The sequence below is a fragment of the Mangifera indica genome, unplaced genomic scaffold, assembly GCF_011075055.1.
Source record: "Mangifera indica cultivar Alphonso unplaced genomic scaffold, CATAS_Mindica_2.1 Un_0116, whole genome shotgun sequence".
Taxonomy (NCBI): Eukaryota; Viridiplantae; Streptophyta; class Magnoliopsida; order Sapindales; family Anacardiaceae; genus Mangifera; species Mangifera indica.
In genome coordinates, this window is record NW_025401208.1 from 1 (window position 1) to 12,496 (window position 12,496).

Below are 12,496 nucleotides of genomic sequence, written 5' to 3' on the forward strand. Positions count from 1 at the left end.
TTTATCCCTTTATGTGGTTTTTTTGGGCTTTAATTTGTCTATTTTCAGTTATCTAATGAGTTGAAAATTATATATTCTTAACCAGATTCGGCTTAGTACCTGCCTCCAAACTGAATTTTACTTTTATTTTTCAATTGAAGTTGAAGTTTATGTTAATGGTTTGACGCTTGTTCAGACAATCAGCTACATGGCAGAGCGTGTTGTGGGAACCGGGTCATTTGGGATTGTTTTCCAGGTAAGAAAACGTGGTGTTTTTAAGAAATGGAAGACTTTTTATGAGTCTCGTTTCTTGTTCTAACTGTATTTGATTCTTCACAGGCAAAATGCTTGGAAACTGGGGAGACTGTTGCGATAAAGAAGGTTTTGCAGGACAGAAGATATAAGAATCGTGAACTACAATTAATGCGAGTGATGGATCATCCGAATGTGATTTCTTTGAAACACTGCTTCTTTTCAACGACCAGTAGGAATGAACTTTTCCTCAACTTGGTAATGGAATATGTACCTGAGAGCATGTATAGAGTATTGAAGCATTACAGCAGTGCCAATCAGAGAATGCCTCTCATCTATGTAAAGCTTTACATGTATCAGGTATATAACGTGCTCTCTGATGAGGTTGATTTGTTACCATATGTACATCTTATGACAATTAGGGATATCTTTCAGATTTTCAGAGGACTGGCATATATTCATACTGTTCCTGGAGTTTGCCATAGGGATTTGAAGCCTCAAAACCTTTTGGTATGCTTCTCCTACCATGAAGTTGCTGAAGGAAGTTTGTTTGTTTTTGCTTTTTTACTGAAGGTAACGTTGTGTCAACAGGTTGATCCTCTTACACACCAGGTTAAGATTTGCGACTTTGGAAGTGCAAAACAGTTGGTATGCTGATCCCTCCTTTCTACAATTTAATTAGGCCATAACTGATGTGATTGATTTCATTCGCATGGCACTTTAAGTTCAGAATTTGTTCCAGGGTATAAATATTATGTAATGTTATCATCTTGAGAAAAGTAACTCCCATAGAATAATTTTGCAATAAGCTTTTTTGAATGCATTATTAGTGTCAAACTGTCCTAAGGGATGGTGGGGAACAAAGGCATTTATTTTATTCTCTTGTTGGATAAGAACTTCCTTGGCCTCTTCATGTGTTAAAGTCATAGAAGTTTTCACCTGCATTAATTTGGCTGAGCGTGTATCTTTGTTCTCATTTTTGCCATTTTTGAAATTTTGTTGCATTTTAGTCGGTCATCGTAATTTCATTATTTATCATTCTCAAGTCACTTGTCTGTAGAGGCTGTGAAATAATCAGTTAATTACATTTCTCCTTTCCACTCAAAGAAGAGGGTCATGTCAGTATTGGCCAGGTGCCTCTTAGTGTACTTTGATTTAATGTTGTTTTGATTTCTCTCTCCTCACAATTGAAAGAATCTAATGTTCTATGGAAGTGCAATTATCCTGACAATGGTAATGGTGATCTTTAACAGTTGATGAGGACATATTTGATTTGATCTTAAGGTCCACTTTTGGAGTCCCTGCTTGGTTAAGCTGCAATAAATTCTTGTATAGGTATAGCTGATAATAGTTAGTTCAGAAATTGGCAGCCTCTGTTAGGGAAATGAATTTTTTTTTCCTTGTACATTTGCAAGTGATATTAAGGAATATAGTATTTTATTGATCGATCCTGTTATTTTGATGCTTGTTTTTTGTATTATGTTTCATGCATTAACCATCAAACCATTTATGATCAGGTCAATGGTGAAACTAACATTTCATACATATGTTCACGTTTCTATCGAGCTCCAGAACTCATATTTAGTGCTACAGAATATACAACCTCAATTGACATCTGGTCAGCTGGTTGTGTGCTTGCAGAACTTCTTTTGGGGCAGGTTAGCAATTTCAATACTGCTTTCGAATTTTGTTCTTTGAGAAACTAGCACTTCTTAATTCTCTAGTGAAGCTGTGTTTGGCGGACTTTTAATAATTTTGAACTTTTTGTAGCCACTGTTTCCTGGAGAAAATGCTGTGGACCAGCTTGTAGAGATTATCAAGGTACATTTTGCTTATTTGTTTTGAAATAATGCATTTTGTAATTATAATCCAACACCCTACATTTTGTCCTACAGGTTCTTGGTACACCCACCGAGAAGAAATTCGCTGTATGAATCCAAATTATACTGATTTTAGGTTTCCACAGATTAAAGCTCATCCCTGGCACAAGGTTTGCATTTTTTGGTCCTTTTGATATATACATGAATCATTTGAATTTCGGTGATTTGCATTTTTGTTTCAATGTGTCCATTTACATATTTCTTCCTGTATTTTAGGTTTTCCACAAAAGGATGCCTCCAGAGGCAATTGATCTGGCATCTCGACTGCTTCAATATTCGCCGAGTCTTAGATGCACGGCGGTGAGTTGAATCACATTTTCACTATATGGATATGATGAGGATCAGTTTAATATAGCTCAGTGGTCAAGGGGGGCTCATTGTTCAATTCTTGGTCCAGAAAGTTGTATTTTGCAAAATGATTTTTCTCTTTAACTAAGCTATTTCCTGCTTAATATCTATTCTGATTAGATATGCCTTTGTCATTGCAGCTAGAAGCATGTGCACATCCTTTCTTTGACGAACTGCGCGAACCCAATGTGCGCCTACCAAACGGACGCCCTCTACCTCCTCTATTCAACTTTAAGCATGAAGTATGTTTCTAACCTTTTTAACATATATATCTTTATTTTGTTTTTGAGCATCATCTCTCTGTTAGTATAATGACACACGAAGGCATGAGAAATTTCTTGGTTTGATTGTGAAGAGTGTTTTGTTTCTTTCATTACATTATGAACAATTTTCTGCAAAGTTTCTGATAAAGCGCATGCTAAAGGCTTAGCAATTGTTTTATTCCTATAACAGTTATCTGGGGCATCTCCTGAGCTTGTTAATAAGCTGATACCATACCATGTGAAACGGCAATTAGGTCTAAATTTCTTGCATCCAGCTGGGACATAGATTCAGTTCAGTAATGTGGAAGTGATGTCTACTTGTTCATGTGTGTTACATGAAGGGAATTATATCCAGGTTTTTAACTACCACGCATTGAGGCTTGACCAGCATCATTTCTTGGTCTACCGGGCAATCTCTGTCAGCTGGGTGGCCAGGCTTTCTCTTCTTCCACCCCCTTTCTTCTGTCCAAGTGCCCATTTATTTATGTACATGTTTGATAGTAAAAGATAGGCTAAGGTGATAAGGTATCAGAAAGCAGCTGCCAGTAGAGGGAGAAAATTAAACTGAGGAGAAATGTATTTGTAGCTAGGAGAAGAAAAGCCCGGCGAAGAAAGGGGTTTGGCAATGTTGTTTGTGGTCAGGTTTGGTTCTTGATGTCATTTGGTTTTTGTTGTGGTTTGTGATTATGACTGACTTCCCACCTGCTATTTGTGTAAAGTAATGTTGTTGCAATATGCTTTATCCTTGCTGCGTTTTATTTTACAAGTTTCATCATTTCTTCGTTTCAACACTCTCAGGATTGCTTTTACCTATTTCCTGCTCAAAGAGCATTAATAACGTGGAAACTGATTATGCAGGAAAAAAATGGTGGATTGAGCTGTCTTCTCTCTGTTCGTATCTTGTCATCGTCTTTGTTCAAAGTCCAAATTTCAGAAACATCTACAGTTGTATTCTACATGTGTTGTGGATTGAAAATAGGCGGAAGGGCTATTTCTCGATCACATTTTAACGCAAAAATAAATATAAATAAATAAATATATATATATATATATATATATATATATATATATATATATATATATATATATATATATATATATATATATATATATATGAAATTTGATAATTTTAAATATTTATCTATATATCAATTTTTATTAAAATTTTTAATTTAAATAAATAATAAAATTATTATTTTAATAATATTATTTAAAAAATGTCATTCATTATATGATTTTTATTGGTTTTAAAAGTTATATTTTTTCTTTCAAATCTTGGGTTTTATCTTTTTTTCTTTTTAATCATCCCAAATTTTTTAAAACTTCATTTAACCTACCTTCAACTTAGATTACTCAAAAATTAAGTAATCTCTTCCTTCGTCAATTGAGTTAGTGTCGTCTTTTGTCTCTCTTCAATGCTTATGCAACCCTTCGATGTGCTTTCTCCTCTAATGCAATGTCCTAAAGAAACATCTAATGCAATGTCCTAAAGAAACATGAGTCGGCAAAGAGATTAGAGCTTTGGTCCAAATCTCTTTGTTGGGGAAGAGATTTGAACTGTTGGCCTGTGTTTCTTGGGTGAGAAATAGTCACGGATGTATATCTATAAATCTCTGATGAAGAGATTCTCAACCGATGGTGGCTAGGGACAGAAAAAAAATAAGAGTGGAGAAATATGTATTTTTTAAAATTAAAAATATTTAGATAGATGAAAATGAAATAAAGTTTAAATTTTTTAATATAATTATTAAAATGATGGTTTTATTTTTAATTAAAATTAACACATAAAACGGTTTAAATTTTTAAAACTGGACAAAATATATATTTAGATATATACATTAAAGCTTGGGTGGCCACCGAAAGTGTGGCCGAAGTAAGATACATCAACGGCACCAACACCATCCTGGGAAAAAAAATCAGATATCGGACAAGGGCAAGGCAACAATCTCTGTTTTTACGAATGTCGAGATTATTTTCCCGCTTTCATATCACTGCTGCTCTCCTGGTCCTGGTCTTACGATATCTTAAAATGTTATCAATTTAGTTATCTCATCGAGGCAACCAAAAACTACTCAGTGGATTACGACTCGGGACTCCGCTCGTTTGGGTTTCACTAGTAAGCGGAAAAAGTGAGTTTAGTGCGTTTTCTGTTGTGTTGCTTTTTACCGAGTTCCAAGTCAATGGTGTTGGTAGCATTTGCGGATCTTTTCATCGTTTTCTTTTGTGGGCACTCCAAAGTTTTTGCCTTTGACAGTCTTCTTTCTCCTAAAGGCGTGAACTATGATATGAAGGTCATTGTGCTGCCTTTTCTTTTTGTGTTTTTTAATATTGTCGTTTATGTAGTTTTGACTTTTGTTAAATTGTTTTTCTATTCATTTTTTTTGTGTTGCGTTAATCAGCTACATGTAATGGGAGGTTGGGATATAAATTCTGTGGATCCATGCTTTTGGAACCTGGTTGCTTGGTTGCTCGACTGAGGGTTTCCTCATTTCCCTGCTGTAAGTTTCCAATGTCCAATTATTTCTACTTTATTGCAATAAAGTTATTTTCTTTTCTTTTTTACTTTTTGTTGCTTTGCTTTTTTTGTAGTGAAATGGCTCGTATGGATTTATCTAGAACTCTTTCTTTCTCCCAGTATTGGCAACTTAACTCTCCTAAGAACAGTGTCAGTATTACACTCTTTGTATTAATGTTTGGCTCTAAATAATTTATTTTTAATTGGTTTCTGTATGTTGACATTTTGAAACAAATTGTAAATTTTTACTGTAGTTTATCGCGAATTAGTACCAGTCAATGCTTTCAATCTCTTTTTTACTTTAGGGTTGTTGTATAATAATCAGTTAAGTGGTTCTATCCTAGCTGAGATAGGGATGCTTTCTCGACTTCAAACGCTTGACCTTTCCGGTAACCGAACTTGTTGGAGAAATTCCAAGTTCTTTGGGGTTTCTTACTCATGTAACTTACTTGTGAGTATGGCTTTACGTTATTATGCACATAGCGTTGATATGTCTGAGTTTTTACGTTAATAATGTCGAGGAGCTCTGGTTATTCATGTTCTGGGCGTTTTCCATGACTAGTTTTTTCAGGCGGCTTGACAAGAACAATTTATCTGGTCCAATTCCTCCCCTTGTAGCCAATCTCACAAGTCTTTCCTTCTTGAAGTATGTGTTTCATTTTAACTGTGTTTGCTCTCTCTTAGATTGTGTCATATAACAATTATGATTTATACATTTAAATCCTCTGCTAGGATTTATCTTTCAATAATTTCGGTGGTCCAACACCCAAAATATTAGCAAAAGCAAATAGGTGAGATATTTGGTAGAAAGAGATTTTGATCATAAATTTATTGTTCTTTGACTAATTGTTAGCCTGTTATCATCTATTCACTATCCTTCATTGTTGGCATGCTGGGATTTCATTGGAGTTACAAAGATGTGTGATGCAGTAGAACATACGGTGAACAATTGGTGTGTACTTAAGGATTGTGCTTTATCTAATGCAACAATTTCCTGAATTTCTTGTTTATGAATTCTTCACTAATGAATCAAAATGAAAATGCAACTTGCAGTGGTATGTTTAGATTTTGATAGTAACTAAAGGGAAGATTAAGTCTGCTACAATGGCCATTTACTTATTTAATGATAAACTGATGACATTTTGATAGGCCTTAAAGTCTGTGCGTTTTGATCTAGTTTTACTGGGAACAACTTTCTTTGCACTTCTCCATCTGAGCAAATTTGCCTGGGTGTTTCTAAACCATCAAAGGGTAATGTACGTCTAACCTGTCACGCTGTTTAGATATGTTGAGCTTCAATAATACAAATGGGTATTGATGATGATTGTAACTGCAGAGACATGTTTAACTCCAAAAGCCGGTGGGTATTGCCGATGGATGATTTCTGTTAATGTATGCATCAGCTGCAATTTTGTTGTTTCCGTGATGTTGCTTGTTTGTTAGGTGCATTGGTACAAATCTCAACTTCTCTTTACATCCTATGGTACTTTCTGAACTTTTTGCTGTTTTACCAAGCACTTTAATAATCTGAAATTTGCAGTGCTGCAAGATCATGAATTTGATATTGTTCATGAGAAGAGGTTCTCACTTCATAAATTACAAATTGCTACTGTAACCTTAGTGCCAAAAACATTCTGGGGCAGGGAGGATATAGAGTAGTTTATAAAAATGTCCTCCAAATAGGACAGTGATGGCAGTTGAAAGGTTAAAAGATCCAAATTTCACCTGAGAAATGCAGTTTCAGACTAAAGTTGAGATGATTGGATTAGCATTGCATCGGAATCTGTTATGCATGAATGGCTTCTGTTTGATGCCTGAGGAAAGGTTGCTTGTTTATCCTCATATGCAAAATGGGACTGAGTGTTGCTGCTTGCTTGAGAGGTTAGTTTAATTTTGTTGATGTGCTTTCTCCATTAAAGGATATTGGCTTTAGGCTAATTTTTGAATATTCTAGAGAACTCAATTTCTCTTAGCTAATGTTTATTGCTTATAGCATCTAGTGATTAATTAATAAAATTATATTTTTCATGGGTACAGATTATTAATATATTCTTTTCTCTGGATAGAAATCTTATCTATAAATATGATCGGAATAGTTGATAGATTCTCATCTGCATTCTTCCACAAATTAAACACATCTCCAGCCCAAGGAAGGAAGAATGATACCAGTAACTATTAAATCTTCGTAATGGTGTATTCTGTTCTTAAATGCCACAATGTGTCTCAGTTTATAAACCGAAATGAAGATAACTCAAGTTCTATCCTTTGCTTATTAAACTTTTTTCACATAATTTATGCAGGTTAGAACCTTATACGAAGAAAGGAGGCTAGAATTGCTAGTAGATAGGGATCTGAAGGGACAATTCAATTTAATGGTATTGGAAAATGCTGTAGAGTTGGCTCTGCTGTGTACTCAGTCACATCCTAACCTTTGCGCAAAGATGTGAGCAGTTTTGAAGGTCCTGGAAGTTCTTGTTGAGCAGGCAGGAATTGAAGAGGCACAAGGTGGATCCAATCTTGGCAAGGCAAGACAGTGATGCCCAAGAAGAATCAGAACTTTCTGAACCACAGTAACAAAATCATTTCTGCATCTAACTGTAAATGAGTTTCTCATCTGACTAACCTTCAGTTTTTTGCAGAACTCTTATATATATATATATATATATATATATATATATATATATATTTTTTCATGATTTAGTTTGTGAATCAAGTATTAATATGGATTTAGACATGTGACTTCCTATTATTTTATTTGTTGACAGCCTTAACCTGACAGAAAATTTTATATTGCAACTTACATTGTGTTTTCTTAGACGTACAAGACATTTCCTCCCAACTCCCAAGCTGTTATGTTTATAAAATGGATATTAAATCTCCATTTCCATCTAGGTGGACTCTTTTATTAGAAAATGACCAGGGATTTTCCTTGAAAGAATATATAGATTGATTTTTTTTGGCAATATCATTGATTGATTAGAGTACATTCACCACACTTAAACACATATCTGGCATCTGTTATCAATTGGCACATGACGCCTTAGTTGTTGGCCGATTGGAGCTGACAGTCTTTGTTATTAATTGTATGAATAGTATAACTTATAATGAGTGATATTATATGCATTAACAATAGTAACAAACATGGTATAAATGCAGACGAGTTATATTTAATTTAAAATTATTTAATTATATGATGATATATTAACATTTGTATTTATATTTTACACGCATTGTTAGTACATAGAGCATTATTGCCTTTTTGCATCCCTCTAGTCAGGTGCAAATAGAACCTTCAATCATTTAGGAATATCTACACATTCAGATTGAACAAGCAGGGCTGGTTAAGTATGCTGTAACATTTTTGCATCAGCTGAGAATGAGGCAGGTGGCTCTTAGATTATGACAAGAAACTGGCAACTACCCCCACTCAATTTCACCCTTTGTCTTTGTATTAGATCTGCCATTTATTTATTAGATTTCTTGGGGGAACTCTGTTGGTTTTGTTCTGTGAAAGGATTCCTGCGAAATTATTAGCAAGGTGTGACTTGTAAGTAATGGATAATGGGTATTTGGAATATGGAATCTACATGTGATCACAGAATTGCTTCAACTTTTGTTGAATTTATTGGGTAGAAGAATAAGTTTGATGACTTTTTTCTGCTGCCTCACGCATAGTGGGTGCCATGATAATGAAATAAGGCCACGAATATGCATTTCATGTCTTTAAAGGTTCATTCTACCTTATCTACCCTTACGTTTCCTCCAATCAATTTTTCCGAGGAAATCCAAATGAATTATTATATAATTAGATAATTTTATCTGGAATATGAATTATCACTCAAAAAATAAATAATAAAATTGTCTTAATTAGATGTTCAAATGATATATTATCATGTATTTGATGATTGCATCTAATCATATAATGATAAAATATCTGTGTATTTATTTAAGTACTCAAAATTGAGTGTATATATTATTGCTAAAAAAAATACATAATTTGAGTATATATATAATGCGTTATTATGATTTTAAATTAAAGGTAAAAAGTAATTTAATTATATAATAATATATCGTTTGTGTATTTAAATTATGTATAAAAAATATATATACGTAATATTTTAAATTAAGTATAAAATAATATTTAATATTATTTATGAATTTAATTATATATTTGCAGATAACACCGCACAAAAATCAATTATGGAAATGCTATGAAAACATTTTACTTGACCAACCAGATAAGCTATAAGTGGAAATAATATCGAAATCAAATCCCTGTTTTAATAATTTTATGTAAAACAATCGTATATAATCAAATATATAAAAATAATTAGATATTATAATAATAAGGTAAGGCCACGTTTTTACCTATTCAATACATCAATGAATCAAGATATTTTTCCATGCAGAAGCCAAATACATGGATTGCAACTCAACAATACAAGATAACCATTAATCTCCCGGCTGTATTCTTCGTATTTCAAATTCCGTTTCTAATCTTTCATCCACGGTTGAACTATACGTATTTTGTAATTTGATTTATTCCTACTCCAACTCCTTTTCCTCACCTAACCTTTTGTGTATACAATTTCAGTTTTTTGTCTCTTTTAATAATTTAAATGAGTAAATGACGTCCACCCAGTACTTGTTTTAGTTAATTCTCAGACAACCTGAGATCTATCTGCTTTGCTTTTTACTAAAGGAAAAAGAAACCACTTTTATTCTGTGTTGTGGGGTTTAAGTTTTAAAGTAAATGCCTTATGATGGATGATTGGAGGGAGCTTGTCTTTTGCGTGGGATAGAAATGAATAATGGAGTAGGTAATGATCTGGTTTCTGGGTTTGTTGGTTTCTTTGTTTTTTTTTTTTTTTTTCAAATAGTAGATTCGGTTTTTGTTGAGTTATTTAACTGTTAATTTTCATCAGTTCTTGTTTCTCTACAAATTTTTTGTGTCTTTTAAGGAATGTAATGATAATAGTTTCATGTTATGCAATCAAGCCAGATAGTGCTGTCGGTGCATATATATATTAGTTTCTGAAAATTCTTGAGAAGGTTTTGGTTTCTAATTTTGGTGATTAATGGATCAAGAAACTCATAAGAGTGATAGAATTGTTGAGAATTTTAGTCAAGTTAGTAGAGCAACAGGTGAGAATTCAAGTAATCTGGTTGATGGGGTTGTGCTAAACACTGTTATGAAGAAAACTTCAGTTGAAACTTTGAGTCTTAGAAGAGATATTGATGAAATTGAGTTGGGTAAAGTTTTAGGAGAAGGGCAAGAGAGGGTTATACATCATGAGACAGATGATATGAGAATAATTGCCAAGAATTTGAACAATTTGGTTTCTGGGGTTAGGGTAGATACAGTGTGTTTAAGAAACTCAGATGAAAGTACAAGTTACAGCAGAGAACAGGGGGGTTTTGGATTGAAAATTGATGAATTAGAGTCAACTGGTGATGCAGTTGTGGAAGCACAGGATACACATTGTCAGCAAAGAGTTGGGAGTCAATTTGATCAAGTGCTGGAGACTGTTATTGTGGTAAATTTGGATCAGACTCTGGGTTTTAGCAGAGACAATAATGAATTAGTAGAAGTAAAAGGTACTGAAATGACCTCAAGTAAAGCATTGGTGGAGAGAAAGAATTCTATACTGCAGAAGCAATCCTGTGTGATTGATATTAAATGTGGCAGTGGAGATGAAAAAGTAACTAAGGAGAGTGGGATTGAGGAAAGGGTTTGTAGAATTTGTCAGTTGGACTCTGAGCAATCATTGGAAACCACAGATGCTACAGATACAGTTGATTCTTCCACCATGGATTTAATTCAGCTTGGTTGTGGATGCAAAAATGAGCTTGGCATTGCACATAGCCACTGTGCTGAGGCATGGTTTAAGCTAAAAGGAAACAGGTAAAAATTTCTTGCTTCTGTAAAAAAATGACCTTTCTTTTTTTAATTTTACATAAAAGTTTTAGGATATAGTATGCATTTTGATTTGATGTTAGATTAAGATGTACCATTTAGGAATCAAGTTATTTATTAAGTTTGAGTACACTGAATGTAAATTATAGTCTCGATGGCCTCTCAATTATATGCAAAACTGGACTCAGGATTCCTGGAAGCCAATTACAGAAGCAATCACTAGTCAGAAGAGAACTTAATTCGAGTTTTATGTGAAACTCAAATTGATTACCTGTTGAGTAAACTCTCAGTTTTATGGTTCATAGTAACAAAATGTATCATGTGTGGTGATTTAAGGCTTGCAACATCTCTGGCATTCTCATTTCCTTGTGCATTTGTACTTTGTGTTCATCCTACCCACATCATTATGCGTGTATATTATTCATGTTAGCTTCACAGTTGGTAATGTCAATGAATTGCCTCATGCCCATGTGCATTTGAGCACTGAATTCCAGAGGCAGAGCCATTAGGTTTGTTTTGAATTAACTTGCTCTCTGGTTATGTGTCAATATTAACCAGTTCTGTCATAGAAATACTGAAGTCATTCATGTAGATATGTTTCTTATCATGCACAGGCTGTGTGAAATTTGTGGCCAGACCGCGAAAAATGTCACTGATGTCAGGGATTTCAGATTCATGGAGGAATGGAATGAGCATAGATATATCGACAGCAGTAATAGCTCATCAGAAAGGAGAGGATGTTGTTGGTGGCAGGGGCAGCCGCTTTGCAACTTCCTAATGGCATGCCTAGTGATAGCTTTTGTAGTGCCATGGTTTTTTCGCGTAAATTTGTTTTGATATGGTCTTGAATCAACCAAGTCCTAGTAGATATATTCATTCTCAGACTCAGGACTGTTGGTTGGAGACCACCATGAAAACCAGGCTCTGCAAATCATGCAGTATTTCACTTATTCTTTGATCTTGCTTTTCACACATGGAATATTTATGATATTTATTCAGGAGTTGCCTTTGTAAACACAAGCACAGAAAATGTCAAAGTTATTATTTCCATGTATTTTTTTGGGAAATAGCATTTGGTTGTGTAATATGTATCTCCTTTCATAACTTCTTACAATTAGTTTACATTTTATCTTAGTTAATAGAAGAAGGTGATGCCTAACTACACTGCAAATAACACAGATATTTATATAAAATCTTTATAAAAGCATCAATCCGTTGTAGTCTAGGTGGTTAGGATATTCGGCTCTCACCCGAAAGACCCGGGTTCAAGTCCCGGCAACGGAAGTTTTCGTGCATAACTTTATTTTGACTCAATATTTACACCAAATTTCTTTTTGACGCC

At 34.0% G+C, this 12,496-nt stretch overlaps 1 protein-coding gene, 1 long non-coding RNA gene, 1 other non-coding gene and 1 pseudogene across 15 annotated transcripts; all 4 read left to right on the plus strand.

Annotated features, from left to right (window-relative positions):
- The first annotated feature begins 108 nt into the window (after positions 1–108).
- Positions 109–3,457, plus strand: LOC123207907 (annotated as a pseudogene).
- Positions 3,458–4,041: 584 nt separating this feature from the next.
- LOC123207910 lies at positions 4,042–7,897 on the plus strand. 13 transcript variants are annotated; one of them, XR_006500554.1, is made up of 10 exons: positions 4,462–5,013; positions 5,122–5,220; positions 5,312–5,387; positions 5,543–5,688; positions 5,800–5,883; positions 5,970–6,028; positions 6,155–6,488; positions 6,574–6,688; positions 6,778–7,118; positions 7,538–7,897. It is a non-coding gene; the product is annotated as an uncharacterized LOC123207910 (long non-coding RNA). The 13 variants fall into 13 exon arrangements; XR_006500558.1 differs by having other exon boundaries at positions 4,472–5,013; positions 6,387–6,488; XR_006500548.1 differs by adding an exon at positions 7,304–7,405 and having other exon boundaries at positions 4,042–5,013; positions 5,800–6,488.
- Positions 7,898–9,704: 1,807 nt separating this feature from the next.
- LOC123207912 lies at positions 9,705–12,241 on the plus strand. Its single transcript, XM_044625410.1, has 2 exons — positions 9,705–11,142; positions 11,769–12,241. The coding sequence occupies exons 1-2, from the start codon at positions 10,316–10,318 to the stop codon at positions 11,989–11,991; spliced, it is 1,050 nt and encodes a 349-aa protein (XP_044481345.1). The 5' UTR covers positions 9,705–10,315; the 3' UTR covers positions 11,992–12,241.
- A 124-nt stretch (positions 12,242–12,365) lies between these two features.
- TRNAE-CUC lies at positions 12,366–12,438 on the plus strand. The gene has a single exon. It is a non-coding gene; the product is annotated as a tRNA-Glu (tRNA).
- The last annotated feature ends 58 nt before the right edge of the window (positions 12,439–12,496 follow it).

What these genes read in the sequence shown, in the direction of transcription:
- LOC123207912 (XM_044625410.1), top strand. Translation starts at nt 10,316, where the DNA reads ATGGATCAAGAAACTCATAAGAGTGATAGAATTGTTGAGAATTTTAGT. An exon ending in TTTAAGCTAAAAGGAAACAG is followed by an intron (nt 11,143 to 11,768) that starts GTAAAAATTTCT and finishes TATCATGCACAG; the next exon opens with GCTGTGTGAAATTTGTGGCC.